This window comes from Cucurbita maxima, unplaced genomic scaffold (genome assembly GCF_002738345.1).
Source record: "Cucurbita maxima cultivar Rimu unplaced genomic scaffold, Cmax_1.0 Cma_Scf00041, whole genome shotgun sequence".
Classification (NCBI taxonomy): Eukaryota; Viridiplantae; Streptophyta; class Magnoliopsida; order Cucurbitales; family Cucurbitaceae; genus Cucurbita; species Cucurbita maxima.
In genome coordinates this window covers 1,190,857-1,211,609 of record NW_019272057.1, presented here as the reverse complement: position 1 = coordinate 1,211,609, position 20,753 = coordinate 1,190,857, and the positions used below count along the sequence as shown (strand labels likewise).

Here is a 20,753-nt window from a genome sequence, read left to right as displayed (position 1 = left end):
ATCATAAAAATCCTTTAATTTTTCATTATAAATTTGTTAATTAATTAATTATTAATTAATTATGAAGTTTAAAATTTAAATTTTATTATTGTTTTTGCTCATTTATCTTATAAACACTTAACTCTTCCAAAAACAAGAAATTTTCAATTCAATTTCAGCAATGGAAGAAAATAGAAAGAAAAATAAGAGAAAATTTACTTCTTTAAACTATGATGTATATATGTTTATAACCTTAATTTACACAAAAACTTCCAATATTCGATGCGAATGCCACCTTCGTGTTTTTTTCTATTCAAATGAAAGTGATAGTGGCGTGGATTCTCGATATTAGTAACTTGTATACTATTTTGACGTATGTGAGAGTGAAGTACCGAACCTTCGACCGTTTTTATTTCATTTCAGCAATTGTAGAGTAGAAGATTGAATCATCCACCTTTAAGATGGTAAATTTGTGTTTATCTACTTATGTCCTATGACAACATGCAACCTTATAGAAGATAAAAAATATTTTATGGAGGTGTTCATATGACCCGAGTACTCTAGTAACTCGAACTACTCAATCCAAACCATAAGGGTTGGGTTGGGTTAGAATTTTTTTCGGTTTGGAATGTGTTGAATTTTTTAAAAATCGAAAATTCATATTGGTTTGTGGGTTGGAACTTTTTTTTGTCGGGTCAGTCCTACAAACTCAAAAATAGGGTTACAATTTAACTTTACCCTACTTATTATGAAGATTAAAAATATTGTACCTTTCTAACTGATGTTTGTGATGAGTTGTGACTTATGAAGGTTTGATATTTGAGTTTTATAAGATTTTAGTTATTAATGTAGCATGTCCCGTAGATAAGTATGATTTTTTTTCAATAACTAAAAAACCCGACAACCCAACTCGAAAATAGAGAGTTATGTTGAGTTGGACTGTGAATTTTATTCTGGTTGCTCAGATCACCAACTCCAACCGACCTAAAATTTAGGTTGGTGATTTCTTCAATCCAACCCAACCCAACTCAGGTTGTGTACACCCCTTTATCTTATTCGTTAAACTATGCTTGAACAAAATATGTACAGGAAAGTTCGAGCTTTCATGGATGGAATGAATCGAACGGCTAAGAATTGTTGTGTAGATGAAGGGCTAAGATTGAAGGATGTAGATAGTTGAACCAAGAGGGATATCTTGAGAGTGGGACCAGGTAAGATTCGTTGGCCATCATCTCCATCACTTTGGACATGCGTGCATTCTCTCCTTTCAAACTATACCTCTTAAAGAATTCAATCCAAAAATCACCTCCAAATCCCACCATTTTTTTCTTTCCTTTTTCTAAATTGAAAAATTATTCCAAAACCCGTCACTCGTAAGCTAACCGCAACTCGGTTCCTTCGATTTTTTACCATCTATTACTACACTTACGTATACAATACTTATGTATGATCAATCAGGACAAACAAGATTTTTCTATTCATTTTCAGAAAAAAACGAGCACTAGGGTAAACGAGAAAATGTAACTAGGGTTTGTACACTATTAACAATCTATTCCCATACCCACGTTGATAAGGACTACTCAAATACAAAATATAGTGTAATAGCTCAAACCCACCATTTATTTTGTTCCATTACGTATTGTCAGCCACACGGTTTTAAAACGTGTCTACTGGGAAGAGGTTTTCACACCCTTAAAAAGAATGTTTCGTTCTTCTTTCCGACCGACGTGGGATCTAACAATCCATCCCCTTGGGGCACCTAGTATCCTTGTTGGCACACTACTCAATGTCTGGATCCGATACCATTTGTAACAAATACAAACCCACCACTGGTAAATATTGTCTATTTTGACCCGTTGCATATTTCCTTCAGCCTCACAGTTCTAAAACGCGTATGTTAAGGAGACTTTTTCACAATCTTATAAGGAATGATTTGTTCTCTTCTCCAACCAATGAACGTGGGATCCTTAATATATATATTTACCAACTGACGTGATTACTTAAGCCACTAATTTGAAACTTAATGCTAATTACCTTAATCAAATTAAAGACAAAATGATAAGGTGTCTATTGACAAAGCCCTCTTGAACAACCATTATAAATTTTAATTTATTTGTATACAAGAGAATAATAATAATAATAATAATAATAATAAAAAAAAAAGATAAGAAAAAAAGAAGAAAAAGATGAAGAGAGAAAGCAAATCATATGGCCCATAACATGTCTTCTCAGTNTTTTTTTTTTTTTTTTTTCATCTTCTTCTTCCAAGGTTCTCCCTTTACTTCTGTTCCTTTGCCCTCTTTCTCTACTTTTGATCATAAGTATTGTGTTTTCGGGTGCTTCGTTTATCAAGCGGAGCTGAGTAAACTAAGAATAGGAACAGGAACAGGAATAGGAGGGGGACGAGAGCATGTCGAGTGAAAGAGGCAAAGAGTATGGAGAAGGATCGTCGAGCTCGCCACCGACAACAACAACAACCCCGAGTCGCTACGAATCACAAAAGCGGCGAGATTGGAACACGTTTGGGCAATACTTGAAGAATCAAAGACCACCAGTGGCACTAGCACAGTGCAACTTCAACCATGTGTTGGAGTTCCTAAGATATTTGGACCAATTTGGGAAGACAAAGGTTCATGTCCAAGGTTGTATGTTCTATGGACAGCCAGAGCCACCAGCGCCATGCACCTGCCCACTCAAGCAAGCATGGGGCAGCCTTGATGCGCTGATAGGGCGGTTGAGAGCTGCTTATGAAGAACATGGTGGCTCCCCTGAGACCAACCCTTTTGCAAGTGCTTCAATAAGGGTTTATCTAAGAGAAGTAAGGGAGTGTCAAGCCAAAGCAAGAGGGATTCCTTATAAAAAGAAGAAGAAAAGCAGCAAGGCAAGCAATACCAATACAAATCATGATGATTCAACTACTAATACTTGTTCTTCTTCTTCTTCTTCTGGGATGATGCACTTTTCAACTCCTTAGCTCTTCCACTTCTAACAAAATCCCATCATCACATCAAAATTATGGTAATTTTCTCTTCTAAACTCATAGATCTTCATTATTCATTCATCTTTTTTGTTTTAAATTTTCATGAATTGATGGGTTGATTGTGATGTTTGATAAAATTTACCATAATTGTCATAAACAAATAACGAATAACTGTGATTTGCTTATAAATTATACTAACAGTTTCGTATCATAAATGGATATTCGTCTATGGAGATCACCATTTCCAGATCGAATCATTCTCTTACTACAAAACCCTGATAAGAAACTATAAAATAAAAAAAAATTAAAAAAATAAAAAAACAATTACATAAAACCATGTTATAATACTCCATTTCTGGACAGTGCAGATTCCCACTTCAGAAAACAAACCCAAAAAAGAAAAGAAAAACAGTACTGATTATTGCAGTTTTTAATCTCTAATCATTCTATATAGTTCTTTTAAGATTCTTTCTATGTAGATAGTGCAACACTGATTAATGGTCATGTCAGATATTCACTTTTTTCATATCAAATTGAGAAAACCCAAATGAAAAGTTTAGATCATTACAGTTGAATTCTGATTAACGAATGGAATGATTAAGTTAAGTGTTTAAGGTTTGTTTAGCGTTAATTACCGAAATTTTGATGGGTTTTTGTTTTTACATGCTTTTTAGCAAAACCCTTTTGTTTGTTTTTTAATTTCCCATCCCTTCCACCTCATATTGATTATTTTATTAACACCAATGAACTAGAATTCATCATTTTCAATAGAATCTCTCGAGTATAGTGTAAGGAGAGAGAGAGCCATTTGGTGATTAAAAAAATTAAGTGCTTCTTGAATTTGGGTTAGAAAAAATTAAAAAACTTTCACAAGAGGACTGCTTTTTTCAAGTGTTTTTGGGTCTGAGCTGCAGAAAATCTATGGTAAAGGCCATATTTTTGAAGATTCTGTGGCTGTCTGAAATGGATTTATGTGGGGCACTAAGTTTTTATTCTCCCATTTCATCAAACATTTGGTATATTGATTGGATTCCATGTCTGAAAAGTCATAAGTTTTGTAAGAAACAGTGCAATTTTATGTTTTTTGACACTTTTCTCAGCTGGAAGTAAGTAAAGGCTCGTACTTTGTGCTTCCCATTTACCTCATTTTTGTGTTTGGTTTTAAGACAAGTGTTTTTGCTGTACTACGTTGCCCTAATGTCTCACATGTTCTTGTCGGTTCATAGGGAAGTTCAAAGAAAAAAAACCCATCAAGATATTTCTAATAGCCTTGAATGAAGAGAAATTATTTCATTTGTTCTTCCCAAACACTTAACTTTTTTACATATATTACTAATTTGTACACTTTTTGCACGTGGGATTTTTTTTTTTTTTTTTTTTTTTTTTTTTTTTTTTTTTTTTTTTTGCATATTTTTATGTGTTTATGTAAGTGTGAGCTCAGGGTTTTGGGGTTTGTCAGTTCATATATTCCATGGCTGTCTCTCCCTCTTAGCTTCAATTACCAAGGATTCCATTTGTCCCTAAGGATGTTCATTAATTTAATAACATGTAGATTGGAATTTGGCATTTTGAATTTTTCTTCTGCCTTTTTAATCATATCTTACGTTTGGAAAATGTTCCTCAAACAAATGTCGTTTATGCATGAAGCCTCGACTTTTGAAAAATAAGTCTATATCTTAGTCGTTGAGCTATGTTCATAGAGACGAGTTAGGCTAGACATAAACTAGTTTTTGAAGATTTACGTAGCTCGTTTTGTTGGAAGTTTATGCATGAACCCTTGACCTCAAAAAAAGAAGTATATGCATTAATAATCGAGCTATGTTCATAGAGATGAGCTCAAGCTCAAACTTGAGTTGGTTTTTTAGGTTTTACGTAGCTTATTATGTTGGAAGTTTATGCATGAACCCTTGACCTTAAAAGAAGATGTGAATGCATTAATCTTCGAGTTATGTTCATAGAGATGAACTCAACCAAACTTGAGCGGGTGTTTTAGGTTTTACGTAGCATATTATGTTGGAAGTTTATACATGAACCCTTGACCTCAAAAGAAGAAGTGAATGCATTAATCGTCGAGCTATGTTCGTGGAGACAAGTTAAGCCAGACATAAGCTAGTTTTTGAAGCTTTACGTAGCTCACTTTGTTGGAAGCTTATGCATGAACCCTTGACTTCAAAAGAAGACGTACATGCATTAACCATCGAACTATGTTCATAGAGATGAGCTCAACCCAACTTGAGCTGATTTTTTAGGTTTTACGTAGCTTATTCTATAATATCGTTTTCAAAAAAATCGAAACTTTATGATTCAATATTAATTTATACATTGTCCTTGTCGGGTTTTCGAGTTTTTGAACTGATTAAGGTTTGTGTTTTAATGATTGAATGCAGGAGCAAAGCTTGGAAGTAAGAGAATCAAAGAGAAGAGAAAGAAGTGTGTTGAAAAGCATAAATGTGTTGAAGGCTGAAGCTTAGACGTTGCTTTACCTTGGCCTTATGTCTACAATATATATCAAATTGGGAGAACTATATATTAAGTTTGTGTATACGATTATATGCATGCCCTTATATTACATTTGTTGCATCTTCTCTTTCCCGTGTAAGATTTTATTATGTATTTCATGAATTTTTATGCAAACTATTGGCTATTTTCTCTCTCGACTTGAAAAGCTAATGAAATGTTCTATTCTTTCTCTAATGAATTTGTTTGTCAATATCTAGTTTAGAAGAAATCTTACGTGACATTCACGTGTTTCAACAACAATTTTTTTTAATTGGAAAAAGAGTTGACAGCAAAGTTAATCTAGGGTTTTATGTGCTCTTAGCGAATTGGGTAAGGAAATGACGGAACCCGACCGAAGATACCATTAGCTAAGGGTATGCATTCTACATCCCCCTTTTGTACTTTGTTTTGCTCGTTGTTGAGCACATCTTATACTGAAGTTACCATTAATATCATGCAACGAGAAGTTTAACAACCTTAATAGTAGATTTACGTACTTATTATCATCTTTAAAGTGGATAACTCATCTTTCCTGTTTCACTGCTATTGAACTTAACGAGAGAGAAAAATTCATTTACTCGTTTTTAGTTCATTGCCTTTCAGGGTGGGCACAACTTATATGAACTAATGCACAGTTTTACCTATCAAAAGCAAGCATGAAATGGATTATTAAAACTTGTTTCCCTGTGTTAGACTCAAACTTGAATATCTAACTTTCTCATCTTATTCAACTAATTATTCATTGTGAGATCCCATATTAGTCAGAGAAGGGGACAAAACATTCCTTATAAAATATAGGAAACTTTTCCTTAGTAGATGCATTTTAAAATCGTGAGGTTGACGACGATACGTAACAGGCCAAAATAGACATATGTTGTGTTTCCAATTTGATTCTTAAAATAAATTTACAACACATGAATCAATACTCGTACTATCTTATAATATGAAACATCATAAACTTCTAACCAAATTTGAACTCAGTAAAGAAAGAAATATGAATGAACCGATACTATATCTGAATAAAGAAATACATTATAAAATGACCTTCACCCAACGGAATGTTGAAGTTACCAAGTGCCGAACACGAATTCTAAATCTCGATATGAATCCTGAAACATAGATGAGAAGTTGTTAGAGAGCATAGTATATTTGCATGGTTTGGTAGAGTGATATGGTGTTTTATAATACTAACAATAATAGTAAAGGGAGGATATTGATATTCTATTTGCCTTTTTAATATGGTAAAGTAAATAAAAGGCAAAGACCATATCGTGAGACCAAAAGCAAGAGAGAATTGAGACCAACTCAACATCATTACTTTATGCTAAGTGGAAACACCAATCACAGGGGAAAAGAGAATCATCATCTTTGTCCAAAAAAATTATTGATACTTGACAACCAAACACTCACACTTCAATGGACAACTTTTCCGTTCATACGAAATACAAAATTCACTATACCTTATTAGAAAAGTCACGTGATCGATTGAGTTTGTGTTACCAAAATAAAAAAACAGATACATGAATGAATCGAAATTACATCTTAATGAAAGCAACGAAAAAAAGTTTAAAAGATACTAAAATCACACTTTTCTCTTCGATAGCTTAATCATAATAACTTCATGCTTAAGTGTACTTTGAAGAATTCTATGTTAACTAATCTCTAAGAAATTTTTATAGGAGGTATAGAAGTGAAAACAAAACATACTAAAATGACTTGTATAAAGATGGTCTTCACTCTCAAGAAATTAGTACAACTCGTGTTAGTCTGTAGAGATAGTTTTCTCTTAAGAAACGAGGAATATGTAAAGAATAGTCAAATCCATATTCCAAATCTTATCCAAAGTTTTGGACATGAAATGTAGTATACTAACTGATATCGTAAATTTTGAAAGGGATTTCCTGAAAAGAATCATAACAATCACAGAGCAACCTATGATAGATTTAAGATCTGGAAGACATTTAGTGAGCCCTTCCAAAGACATGCAGCAAGTCAATAAACCAAGATCCTTCACAGTTCTTACACGTAAAGCAATTAAAATGGAGGTAATTATGGAACCTGGAGAAAGAAGGCATTAAACTTTGAACTCAGAACAGAAATGGTCTTGCCTTATATAGCACAGAAACCATTGGAAGATCAAAACCAACAGGTTTTTTTTTTTTTGCTCTTTTTTTTCTTTTTCTTTTTTGATCGTATACAATGGTTTGAAAAATCGACAAGAGTTCACAATGGGAGCCGAGAACATCGAAGTAGCACCTCTACCATTTTTTCTGTACACAAACAAAACAAAAACAAAGCAAACTATATCAAGAAAGCGAGTACTCGCAGTCGAGCAAGCGTGAGAGAATCTCTTCGCAGCTTGGCCGTTCATTTGGTTCTGCCCAACAATCTGCAATCCAGACAGAAAACTTCATTAGTTCAACAACAGCCTCACAAAACTTAAAATGTTTCCCACTGATCAACCTGATATAAGTCTGCCAAGGGGTCCTTCAGGAATCTCTAGCCGTGCTCCCTCGGTGCCAACAGCATAAACTACCTGGATGCCAAAAGGGTATACCAGTTAATCTCTAACTCATTCAAATAAAATGGGATTGCCACCAGATACAATTAAAGTTGATGGATTAAAAGTGTAGCAGATCGACGTACCCGCTCTTGTGGAACACCCTCCCACGGTCTACTTAGCGTGCATAGCTCCCACATAATGACCCCCAGGCTGAAAATATCACACTTTTCAGTGAAGGGTTCATTTCGGAAGAGCTCGGGAGCCATCCATTCTGGAGTTCCTGCAGATGGAGACCCTCTTGCTGGATCCTCAGTCAATACTCTTGAAAGTCCAAAATCACATATCTTGACAGTCCAATGCTTGTTCACTAGGCAATTTGCACTTTTTAGATCCCGATGAGCAATTTTCATTCGATGTATGCACATCAAACCCCTTGACAATCCAGCCAAATGTCCGGTTAGTAAAATGCATTATATTTTTCAGAGGGCACCATTTATTAGGTTTAGGTACTTTTTCAAGCACACCACTAGTTGCATCATCCAAAATCATCTGGGAAACAATAAGCGCTGACAAAAATTAAACGCTTTAACAGAATCTTATATTTCTCCTTTACCCTTTAACTACTATATCATAATCCAGAGCTAGTCAGAAGCAAATCACTAGCAGAAAACTTCGAAGTCAAATTAGATTCTTAGACAATAACATTGCACAATCTCCCCAGGTTCCCTGGTGGGTCTAGTTCCATTATCCCTCGAACTCATAAGCTTTAAACCATAGTGCATAAAGCCAGAGGAAAAGAAAAACCCTTCATTTACTAGGGTCAGCAAGGAAAAGAGTATATATTATGTTCCGTTATGAGCAAAACAAACCTGCATATGTCACGCAACATCTTTAGTCTTCTCCGCCAGCTTAGTTTTTTTTTCTGACCACTCAAATGGATCAAGGAATACAAGGAGCCCATTTCCATGTATTCACTGACCATTGATAATCGTGGCGGCTTTGTGCATGCACCCAGAAACAATAAAACTGCAGCAATATAAGCACCATTTGTAGTGAGACTTCGATTTTTAAAACGAAAGCAAAAGAACAAGAAAGCAAAGAAATCAATCAGATACTTATAAATTGCATCAAATAAGGTATCCCATACAAATCAGTATATGCAATCTTACACGAAGAAAATACAGTGACACATGCAATCTAAAACAAAGAAAACACGGTGATGTTATAGTTTCCAACTAGAGGATAAGAAAGTACCATTAGGATGTCGAAGACGACTAGCAAGAAGAAACCCCATGCACAAATACAAAGAGAATGGAGTAAGATTAATGAAAGTCATTGGGAGATAGATTAAAAAGTTAGTGCGTCAAAAAAAAAAAAAGGTACCTAAGAATTGATATCTCATTACAGAAGTCTTCAATGTTTTCAGGAGTTAGATCTTGCTCTAGGAAAACTTTGATCGCCACATCTGTTCCATTCCAAATGCCACGAAAAACTTCTCCAAAAAACCCTGGATATTGGCGAAGTAAGGGCCTCTCAATGCAATAAAAAAAGAATATTTTGGGCCAAAAGTTTTCGAAGAATCTAATTGGAACATTAGATTTAGGTCAAGAAATAGTAAGAGGCATGCTCAAAATATTGGAATTTTAGCCAACGACAGGATAAAATAAAATCATGCTCACCAATTCCAATACGGATTCCAACTGTGAGTTCTGAGTAATCAATGTTCCATTCTGGGTAAGGTAATAGTGGTTTTTCGTTCATGGAGAAGGATTCAAGAACTTTAGTCCATTTTGAGGCTAAATCATCATTCGCAAATGCCGAATGTTCACTTCTATCAGAGGTTTGACCCCTATACTCATGTGGCGATGTTGGTAATGATATTGCTCTTTGAGAACCCAATGGATCCTGAAAAGAAAATAAAGAAAAAATTCATTCACTGACAAAATCCATTTTTTACTATTTAAGAAGTTCCAGAGAATGTCAAAACGAACATGCCTCGTCATGATCACACAAAATGAAACCTCTATAAAAGTTCTCCCCGATGCATAAATATTACCTTCTCTCTCACATGATTCATTCTCATCGTATTTTCTAAATCACTCAACCTTTCTTTATTTGTTTACAAGTATTATTTTCGTTTATAATACCAATAGTATGACAAGTTCTTACCAATTGGAATCCTACAAATCCTGTTTTAATGATGAATGGTGAAGGCCGAGAAAAAAGCCCACCCAGAAGATTTCAGTGGCTCCCACCACTCTCCTACAAGACCGAATACTGCAGTTACCTTCCTCACCCATGTCACCTCTCTAGTTAACAGCAGTCCTCCTTACAAACTCAACCCCACTGCCCAAGTAACCATAACATGATTTTTGTGCCGAGATCATTCTACCCTCACAGTCCTTTTGATTCTCAGAATGCAAGCCCATAACGATGTCCTCACCCCTCCTTATAACGTAAGTAAGTAGAACTTATAGGAAGATCATCATAATATAACCTAAATAAATCCCAGAGAATAGATGAAATTTCAACGTGATGCCAGAAAGCAATATGACAATGAACATAAAAAAAGTCAGTCCTCAATTACCAGGACATATGAAACCTACATTTCTTCGAACATCTGAACTACTATTTCGTTCATTTGAAGGGTGGGAGAACGACCTGTCATCTGTTTGTCCTCTCAAAAGACGATTTTGCTTCATTGTTTCATTCATTGCTCGCACAGTCCTGAAATTGTCAAAGCAGAAAAGTGAACCATAGGCAAAAAATTACAGAGTTCTGGTTGATTATGCCGTTTAATGATAAAATAACAATCATAAAACAACATACACACAATTACTGCACCAAGAACATTGGTAAAACTACACAAATAAATAAGGTCCTCATCCAATAATATATATACCTAGTATAGCATGCCATCCACCCAAGCAGAACAATGTCATTCAATAAAGTTGAGAGGAATACTAACAAGTGCAGGCTTGATAAATTTGAAGTTCAACTATCTAATTTGAATGATTTATTCAATAATCCTCGATTGAGAAAAGGTGATGGCACGGTGGCTTGAATGTGACACTAATGTTGGCTAAGAAGAACAAGGCAATGAAAAGCAAGGTTTTTTCAACATCAACATATTAAGGTAGAATTGTAAAGTTTGAATACCATTTAAAGGGAAACAAAGTAAGTAATGAGAAAAACAAAAGCAAAGATTGACCTCACGATATCATCACCAATCTCTGGAGTAATGCTGATGCTCCTTCTTCTTATTCGACGTGCTTCTGAAGTTGAAGCGCCATCTGATCTGTAGATAAATAAAAAAGAAAAATATTATTATCATAAATAATAATAGATAACATGATAATAGAAATAATGAGTGTTTCTATATGTAAACAGAAATACGCTATACAAAAACAAATAAACTAGTTTGAGGTACATGAATGAAGATAAAAACTGGCAGTGACCAAAACCAAAATCAAATCAGGTACATGTTCTATGGGGTCAAAACTGGCCAAACCTGATGATAGTATAAGAGTTAGATAAGAGATAATCCAGTAATAATGAAGATAATAAATAAATAAATAAATAAAAACCTTGAAGTAGAGACATCATCAGAAAAATCTCTGAAGGCTTTCCTATCCCCACTAAGCATGGACCGGCCACGCGCCCGAAATGAAGGATGCTCTGGACTGGAGAACAAAAGGCAAATGAGAACGTAACCGAACTGATATAGTAAAAGACCATGTTTCCTCAAACATTTTCAAGAGGGCATAAAAGAATATGCTCACAAACCAAATATTTCAAAGATTCACTGTTCTAGAGCTAATTTCAAATATGTAAAATTGAGCATAATGTACTTTTAAGCATTCAGATTCTCTTAATTGGCAGGAAATAGAAACAAAAAAAACTAACCAATTCTCTTTATTTTCAATCAAGACCCTCCCAAAGTATTGGGTATAAACAGGACAAATTAATCAAACATAACCTACATGATCTTATTTACCTAAATTTACAAGCTTATGACCATCATGTCAGTTTAATTACATCTATTGTTAAACTATTGAGAAAGAGCCATCCTGAACAACATTTATAAAACTATACATTATCAACCATTGTAAACCTGACGGCAGCCTTACTACGGTGGGTCAAAAAATATAGATGATTAATAGAATTTATTTGAAAGGAATATACATTTTTACCACCTTTAAAAGATGGCCATATTATCCACGAACAAGAATTCAAGAAATACCTTGAACTAGCAGTCCGCTGTTCAGCAATATCCTTTCTCCGACTACGTCGCCAAAATGCATTTGCAATGTTAGGTTCACTATGTGATAAACTGAGAGATTTGAAAAATAAGATACAATAACAGAAATCTCAGTGCATTTCTTGCATGTTTGCATCAGAAAGAAATTTTCGGGGAAACAAAAAGGAAACAGCTCTTTAGAAGTAATCAAGAAATAAATGGTTTTTGTAACTATATCATTTGTGACTGCTTATAGGAACAATTTTTTACCTCAGTTTGCTGTCAAGTGTTGTACTTGAACGCAACATCCAGTTGCGCAATTTAGGACCATATGCATTAGAAGCTGCATCAAATTTTCTCTGGAATTGAAGGCTCTCATCTTTTTCAACACTGTCCACAAAAGAAAAAAAAAATGATAAACCTCAATAAGGAACAATAGAAAACATACATAAACCAAAAACTTAAAATTTTATATAAGATTGAAAATGTTGAGGAATCAAAGGTTTAACTTTTAAGCAACATCCCACCTGTCGGGATCAACTCTCTCTGAGAACCCATAAAGAGGACTATTAGGTTCCAGAGGTGAATCACAGGAGTCGTTTTCTGCAGAATCACTTTCCCCAGCGGCAGAAATATGGGTCATAAAAATTGCCTTAGTTGACCGAGGTAACAACTGGCCAGGAAATCGCATAAGATCAACGACTAGTTCCACAGAATTCAACACAACTGTCACAGACATATGCTTGTATGAGTCCACGCACCCAATAGCCCCCTCATTTGGCAAGCCCTGAACAAAATAAAAAAAAGTGAATGAGGGAATATCAGGATGACGTTTGACAAGCAGATAACTCTATTCTGTCGTCACCCTCTGAAAACAAAAATCAAACGACAACTCACAAATAGAAAATGGGGGGAAGTATAGGAAGGAACAACCTACTTCAATAAATAAAATCAAGTTCTAAGCTTACCACCATGAGACGGCTTTCGAGCCCTACTGTGTCTGCCAAAGACTTAAATAAGATGGCTCTTGGACGGCATGAACCAAATTTTATTTGTCCAAGTAATTGAATGCCTCTATCCTCAAACAAGTGGGAGGTTTCTTCTACAGCGGCTTTTGCTGGACTTTCTAAAATTGGTCGTTTATAAAAGTCAGAAACCTGAAAAGGTGGAATCAGAAACAGGAATAACCACCTGTCAGTAATCAAGAAAAAGAAAAACAAGACTCCATCGAGAGACATAAGAAATGCCTTAAGAAAAGGTTAATGACATCGAGTTTGAAAGCAATTAATTTTTCCTTTCCTAAAAAGAAACTGCAAGATAAATGGTCCCACACCAATACAATCTATCTTAATCGCTACTATAAACAGTTAGCTAAACAAATTAGGAAACCCTTGCAGAAAGAGTAAATTGCTACAGCTAGAAAGTTACAATTGGCAGGGTAGCAATTCTGCAAAAGTTAGCAGTTAATCCACATGTGATCGAGTAACAAATGGTTTCTAACTGGGTAAAATACTAGACACTGAAGGATAGAGTAAACTAGGTTAGAATAAATTATCCATGATGCTACAAAATCAATTTCAGGTTGGAGACCCGTGAATACCTATTAAAAAATCCCCTTGTTTTCATGCCAATTAGTTGGTTCCAAATGTTAGAGGATTGAATCAACAACATTTAATCCACAAGTTGACACATTCTGAACCACAGAGATTAAACACTAACTATTTTGAACTTGGAATAAAAATTTCGGGGTCTAGTTCAGATTTTTCCATTAATCAGCATCTTCAGATAACCTCATTGTAGATGTTTTCAACAACTGAAATATCATTACCAATTTTTTAAGGGAAATCCAATGAAGTTCAATGGAGAAACAGTTGCAAATTTTAGATAGGGGGGTATTGGCAAGAAATATGACTGCTCCTCACCAGTCCTGCGATCTTCTTGATAATTGCAGCTGGATTTGAACTCAATCCTTTAACCAGTGTCAAGATCAGTTGCTTCAGCATAGAAAGCTTTTTATCTTTCTCCGTCTCCACAAGAATAACATCGTTTTTGTAACCTTCGGCCTCCAAAGCACGAAGCTCATCCAGCGAAGGAATACTGTGGAACTGCTCTTTTAGCCTTTTGTCCTGTAAATTGATTATAGAACTCAATTAGGCTCTAGTTTGTTGAACAAAGTTATAAGATGAAAATTATTATCATAAATAACAGCAGGTGCCAAAAACTACAGCAAATGTCAATACTAAAATTTAAGTATTAGATGGAAAAGAAAATATTGGTGAAAATGTATACATTTATTTAATTAATGATTGTATATATAAGAAAAACATGATGCAAGATCCATCAGAATCACATAATTTCTCCAGTGAAAGTGAAATAAAATAGCAAAAGTTAATGTACTGGACTGAAAAACTTGAATGGGAAGAACACGGTACCGGAATAACAGAATAGAAACCATCTGGAATTGGTTCACAAAGCATTCCAGTACGCCAGAGAATTTGAGATGCTCTTTGAGGCGACAACAACGCATCTTGGTCAGAATTGATGAGCTCTTCCTTTTCACTTACAGTATCTTCCGGAGGGCCCAAAGAAACAGATCCAAACTTCTCCACGAAATCAGAAGACCACCAGGTAGCATTGGAAGGCCCTTGCTCTGATTGTGCAACGTCATCTCGCTGATCCTCCATGCCTTTAAATGTTTCGAATATAAAACCATTTCACCGAGTACTTCCCTACCCCATATAAACGTCTAATCCAACTTACAGATATCCTCAGTCAACAAAACGACTGATATCAACACCTTAATCTCCTCGCAATATCTTCAAGCTGGAGGGCATAACACCCGAGAAACAGGAGCGTCAAAATCTTTGGCCATAAGCACTACAGGGAACAAAAATAGAAGGGTTCATTAACAAGGTCATGTTTTCACAATAAATCATAGATCCCAGTAAAACAAAACAAGACGCAAGACCCACAAATATTCTGATGTCTAATCGTCAAAGTCAAAATTTCGCATCCCCTTTGAAACCAAAAAAATCCCCCCTCTACATACACAGCGATAACCCTGAGAATCTAGAAATACCCATTTCGAAATAGCCTAAAAAGTACAAGAAGATAATCGATCACGCACCTCGAGAACAACAAACCACTAAATATGAACTAACTCCAAACCCTTGACACAAGAACTGTTCGATTCATCGTAATTGTTTGGGACCTTATTTAAATAAACAGTTTCAATTTAAAGAAACCCGAAGGGAAATTCAAAATAAACAAGGAAACAAATTGGAAACGCTGAACCTATCCTATGTATGACGTCAAGAAATTCAACAAAAAAAAAAAAAAAAAAAAAAAAAAAAAAAAAAAAAAAAAAAAAAAAAAAAAAAAAAAAAAAAAAAAAAAAAAAAAAAAAAAAAAAAAAAAAAAAAAATCAGACCGCAAAGACCCTCAGTCCGAATAAATAAAAAACAAAGACTTCCAGAAGCAAAGCGGAATCGGGAATTTACTTAGTAAGACAACCACATAAACAAAACATTAAAAAAAATCTAAAAGGAACATAATAACACAGTATCGAAACTGAGGAGGGGAAATGGAGTATGTATGAAACCCAACATTGCAATCAAGGACCATCCCACATTCCCACAATTAAGAAACGTAAAGAAAACGTAGAAAAACAGAATTCAAAGGGCTCTCGCCATGGAAATGAAGTAAGAAAGGGAAGCAAGTAAGGGAAATCGAGAAGAGGGGGTATTACCAGGAGCGGATCCAAGCCATTTGAATCATGATCCCGTGAGAGGGAGAGAGCGCATTAAAATCGGAGCATCGGGAAGCGAAGAGATTGGAGGATAGAGTGAAAGAGGGAGAAGGGATTTGATCGACGAAGAAAGCGATGGAGTCTGTTTCTCTCTCTAAGAGAGAGAGAGAGAGAAAGAGATGGAGGAGAGGGAGAGAGAAATGGAGATGGTGAATCACGTGCAATGGAAGAAATGAAAGGCTCTCTCCCTCCGGGACGCCTCTCTCCGACATCCAGCTGGCGCACGGGGCGGCTCTGCCCCCTCCTTCCTCCGCGTGAATCCTTTTAATTTCCCTCCTCTTTTTTTTTTTCCTTTTTTTCTTTTATTTGCTTCATATTCAATTAATTTTGAGGTTATAAAACTTTAAATCTCTATTTATCCATTTTCAATTTAAAAATTATTTCACAATTCTTTCCTAAAAATCTTTTATTTATTTTATTTTTTAAAATAAAATTGAAATATTAAAAAAATCTTAGAATTTAGTATTTAGAATTAAATTTTTATAAGTCAAATAAAATTAATTTGTGAGTTTGCTTTCCAATTAAACCGACTGCCGTGCTTAAGTCAATGGAGTGGGTTCTTTTTTAATTTCCCATTTATTATTATTTTTATTCTAAAACGTCCTATTAAGTATTAACTAATTATATAGTTTATGGATACATAATATTTTATTACATACTTCTAATCTCATTATTAATTATTAATGACTTTGGTGGAATTAAGTGTATTTTTTTTTTAATTATAAGATAATAAATTTAGAATATGAATTCAAATATAACCGAATTTAAATATATTTTTTAATATGGAATATAATGTATGACTTTATATGTATATTATTTTTGGTAATGAGTTTGGTGCCTAGAAATTTAAATAATTTAAATAAATATAATAGTCAAAAATATATTTTTTTTAATTATTTAATTATGAAGTGACGTTCAAAATAATGATGTGACGTTCAAAATGTTGTATTATTTATGCTTTATTGAATGAAGTTTGAATTCAAACATGTTCAATTCAAATTAAAATGACGTAAAGTAGACATTTAATGTATTCAAATAAATAAATAAATAGTTTTATAATTGCGTGTTTTTTATTCAAAGGATTAAATTAAATAGTGTGAAATCGAGGAGTAAAATGAATATTTCAAAAAATTATAGATACCGTAACAAAAACAAAGGTTTAGATGATCGCGTGCAAGTGCTTTTCAGATTTTATGTTTCCTGTTTATATGACCTATTGACTCGAATAATTATGACTATCCAACCCAAATTGTGAGAGTTGAATTGGGTCGGAAAAATTAGGTTTAATTTACCCATTTGATTTCATGACCAACTGTACTTTACTTTTAATATTGTTATGAAAATTTAAAATATTTTACGTTTGTAACTCATATTACTGATGCGTTATGACTTGTAAATGATTGATATTTGGATGGTAAGAGATCTTAGTAAATAAATGCGATATGTATCGTGGACAAGTACATTTTTTAATAATTAAATAAATAAAAACTCAACGATTCAACCCAACTCGAGTTAGGTTAGATTATGAACCATAGTCAAGTTGTTCGTGTCATCAATCCGACCAACCTAAAATTGTTGATATTATCTCAAGTGAATGGTAAGCTTTAGACATATATACTACAAATGTGTTGGTAACATCAAGATGTGACCTTGTCAGTGACATATATGTCTTATTCAGTGGACAATTTTTTTTTTTTTTTTAAATGTTAATGGACCAATAGAGGAATTTTCTTTCTTCTACGATACTGATCAAGGATAGGAGTCTCCTGACCGAGACAAGTACTTAACTTTCTAAATTGGGTTGTCGAAACCCGACTAAAAACACTCGTTAAAAAGTATTCCTACCCTACTTCTATCAAAGCACGAAGCATGACGAAAAAAATTGTAATGTATTTTAAATATTCTAATATTTAGAGTTAAATAAAATATCATTTATCACGTCAAATATCAATAATTTAAATTTGAAATTTTTTATAGAATATTAAAAATTAACACTTTAGCAAATTTAAAAATTAAGAACGAGATTATTACTAAAATTAAAAATTTTGGTTTTTTAACCTAAAATAAGAACTTATCAGGCCTACGTGGACGCAATCTTGACCGCACACGCTTACTTGGCATCCAAATGAAGAAGAAAATTTAAGATTTTTCTTTAAAAAATATCTTGATATTAATATCAAATATTAACCTTTTTTTTTTTTTTTACTAAAAAAATTATATATAAAAAAATTAGTTCTTAACTAACAGATGAATATAAGAAGAAATAAGAAATGGAAATGGAAACTACGAGAGGGAGAGTGACGGCTATGCTTCTGCATGGAATGGACGGCTGTTCATAATTCGACATAAACTTCCATAATCTCAACTCTGAAGCAAATCCCCAGATCACGAAGAAACCCCTGTTTTGATCTGCAATAGGAAAAGAAGCCCTGTTTTGCTCTGTAAACGCGAGTAATTTAGCTCTCCGGCGCGCACACAAGTTTATTCTTAATACCCACCTCTCCTGTTCTTCATTTCTTCACTGATTTTCACTTTATGTTTTCGATTCTTCAGAAACAATAATCGTCTTCGTTTCTGGGTCGATCGTGCTTTTGTTCTGATTGATGGGTATCTCTTGTTTTGGTGTTGTTCTTGAAAATTATTGGGTTCTGTTGGAATTTTTGATGTTCTTGTTTTGTTTCTGCTTCTATGGATTTTGAATTCGTTGTGTCTTGCTGCTGATATACAGAGCTTTGTTTATGGCTCTTGAAATGGGTATCGATTTTTTAGGTTTTACGTTGAATTCCAATATTCTTGATATTGTACTGTTCTGAGAAATCTGTTTGGTTTCTGAGAAAGTGATGGAAAACAAGAATTGATTGAGATTTCTTTAGGATTAACGATTGTTTCTTCATGTTCGTCTTGTTTGGATTGAACTGATTGGATGACAGTGGGAATTTCTGAAAATTTTTACATTATTAGAGGTTAAATTCAGGTTGTAAGTATAATCATTTGTGTTGTTGTTGCTGTTGTTCTATGTAATTCCCACTTCCTGTTTTGATTTGATTCATTCTGTCCATGTTTGATCTCTTGTTTCTCAATGCTGCTGGATTTGGATCGATTTTTCATTGATCATCCCTTCCCTACAATGCAGTATTGTTCATTTGGAGCTGAAGAATCTGATGGGGAGCAAGCAATTGGATTTAAATCAGCCGTTTCTGTCGGTGAGGCGTGTTTCATCGATCGAAACATCATCGAAAGCGAACGAGCTAGCGAGAACGGATAATCGCTGCCTGCATCTTCCTGTCTACAAGTCTGAATTGAAATCTGGACCGGTATCGAATCCGGGGAGTGTTCCTTTTGTATGGGAGCATTCCCCAGGAAAGCCCAAGGATGGTAGCAAATCACAAACCATAGGTTCGATACCGCGTTCGGCTGCCCCGAAACAACCTCCTGGGACGTCTTCAGATTCAAATCATCTTTGTAGCACAGGAGGAGGAGATGATTTCCATTCTCATAAAAGCATTGTTAGATTTATGTCCTTGAGGGAGACATTTGAGAGGGATTCAAGTTTTGATTCGGACAACGACGGTGACGAGACTTATCTCGAAGCAAACGACACCCTTTCGAGATCTAAGTCATTCTCGATGAACTGTAGTGAAACTGGTTTGAGTGGATTGGATGGTGGTGATGTTAAGCCATCAGGAACGTTCTTAAAAGATCAGCAAACTCATGAGCTCATGATGGGAAGATTCCTGCCTGCAGCCAAGGCATTGGCTTCAGAAACATCTCAAGTTGTTCATCATAGAAAGAAAAATGTTCAAAGAGTGCAGCAGAGAGAAGCAAGGAAAATTGTAGAAATGGATATCAAGCACGGAGTAAATTCGATTCCAACGACGTTGCCATCGTATTACGCTCCTCTGAATACACACGACGAAGAAACTAGCAAAGATGAAGATATTGATCTTGATGAACCTGAATACTCGGCTACTAAAGCTCGTCGGTTTCTCGCTCGTTTTTGCTTGAGTGGTTCCTTTGGCCTTCGGCATCGAGTTCCCGGGATGAGAAGGCAACGCTCTGCAGCAGCTCGTGGAGTTCATTTGGATTCTTCTCCTCGACATGTCCAGCCTTCAAAGGTTGAAGGTGAGACCAAAAGCTTGAGCTCTACAAGTATGGAGTCTAGTGGTTCATGTTCGTCTTGTTCCGATGCAAACTCGAACCCGAATGCTACAGTATTAGGAAGCCTTCATCATGAAAAATCAAGTCAAGACGAAATCTCAAATGATTCTTCTCAGGACTTCGTGTCATTCACAAGTTCAGAAACTTCTAACAAAGTGCCAAAGGGATCAGATTTTGAACAGAACACTAAAGGCCGTAACCATTGTCACAAAGCCTCGGCTCGGGGAAAAATCAATCTCGAAAGCGCTCGTTGCAGAGAAAGTTCCGTGCCCATTTCTTCACAACTTGAGCTTTCACCTCCTCTACCGAGATCCCCATCGGAGTCTTGGCTTAAGCGCTCATTGTCAACCATTGTCCTGAAACTCGACTCGACATGACGACATGACGACATGACGACGCAGTCTACTCTGGCTGCTCACAAACAAGGTAAAACATTGTATTTCTGGAATTGGTCATCAAGATCACAATTGTTCATGATCTTCAGCCACTTCGTCAAAAAGGAAAAAGGAAAGAATTCAACAACTTAGGTTGATTGTAAATATTTTCTGCAAGAAAAATATAAGAAATATTTCTTGTTGCGAGAAAA

At 34.9% G+C, this 20,753-nt stretch overlaps 3 protein-coding genes across 7 annotated transcripts; 2 read left to right on the top strand and 1 right to left on the bottom strand.

Moving 5' to 3' along the window:
• The first annotated feature begins 2,199 nt into the window (after positions 1-2,199).
• On the top strand, positions 2,200-5,616 carry LOC111469714 (protein LIGHT-DEPENDENT SHORT HYPOCOTYLS 10-like). The gene is made up of 2 exons (XM_023115099.1): positions 2,200-2,997; positions 5,347-5,616. Exon 1 carries the CDS (start codon positions 2,390-2,392, stop codon positions 2,951-2,953), a length of 564 nt encoding a protein of 187 aa, XP_022970867.1. The 5' UTR covers positions 2,200-2,389; the 3' UTR covers positions 2,954-2,997; positions 5,347-5,616.
• A 1,807-nt stretch (positions 5,617-7,423) lies between these two features.
• On the bottom strand, positions 7,424-16,216 carry LOC111469681 (serine/threonine-protein kinase EDR1-like). Of its 4 annotated transcripts, XM_023115049.1 has the most exons (18): positions 15,950-16,215; positions 14,962-15,078; positions 14,634-14,887; positions 14,124-14,327; positions 13,170-13,358; positions 12,729-12,988; positions 12,472-12,591; positions 12,205-12,294; positions 11,549-11,644; positions 11,173-11,259; positions 10,568-10,688; positions 9,641-9,866; positions 9,345-9,468; positions 9,216-9,235; positions 8,831-8,987; positions 8,105-8,393; positions 7,922-7,994; positions 7,424-7,847 (listed from the first exon to the last, which is right to left on the bottom strand). In XM_023115049.1, the coding sequence occupies exons 3-18, from the start codon at positions 14,883-14,885 to the stop codon at positions 7,765-7,767; spliced, it is 2,391 nt and encodes a 796-aa protein (XP_022970817.1). In that variant the 5' UTR covers positions 14,886-14,887; positions 14,962-15,078; positions 15,950-16,215; the 3' UTR covers positions 7,424-7,764. The 4 variants fall into 4 exon arrangements, with proteins under 4 accessions (XP_022970817.1, XP_022970818.1, XP_022970815.1 ...); XM_023115050.1 differs by having other exon boundaries at positions 12,205-12,246; positions 14,634-15,078; positions 15,950-16,216; XM_023115047.1 differs by having other exon boundaries at positions 14,634-15,078; positions 15,950-16,214.
• A 2,064-nt stretch (positions 16,217-18,280) lies between these two features.
• LOC111469925 lies at positions 18,281-20,753 on the top strand. Of its 2 annotated transcripts, none has more exons than XM_023115396.1 (2): positions 18,281-18,460; positions 19,143-20,753. In XM_023115396.1, the coding sequence occupies exon 2, from the start codon at positions 19,171-19,173 to the stop codon at positions 20,542-20,544; it is 1,374 nt and encodes a 457-aa protein (XP_022971164.1). In that variant the 5' UTR covers positions 18,281-18,460; positions 19,143-19,170; the 3' UTR covers positions 20,545-20,753. The 2 variants fall into 2 exon arrangements, with proteins under 2 accessions (XP_022971164.1, XP_022971165.1); XM_023115397.1 differs by having other exon boundaries at positions 18,281-18,488.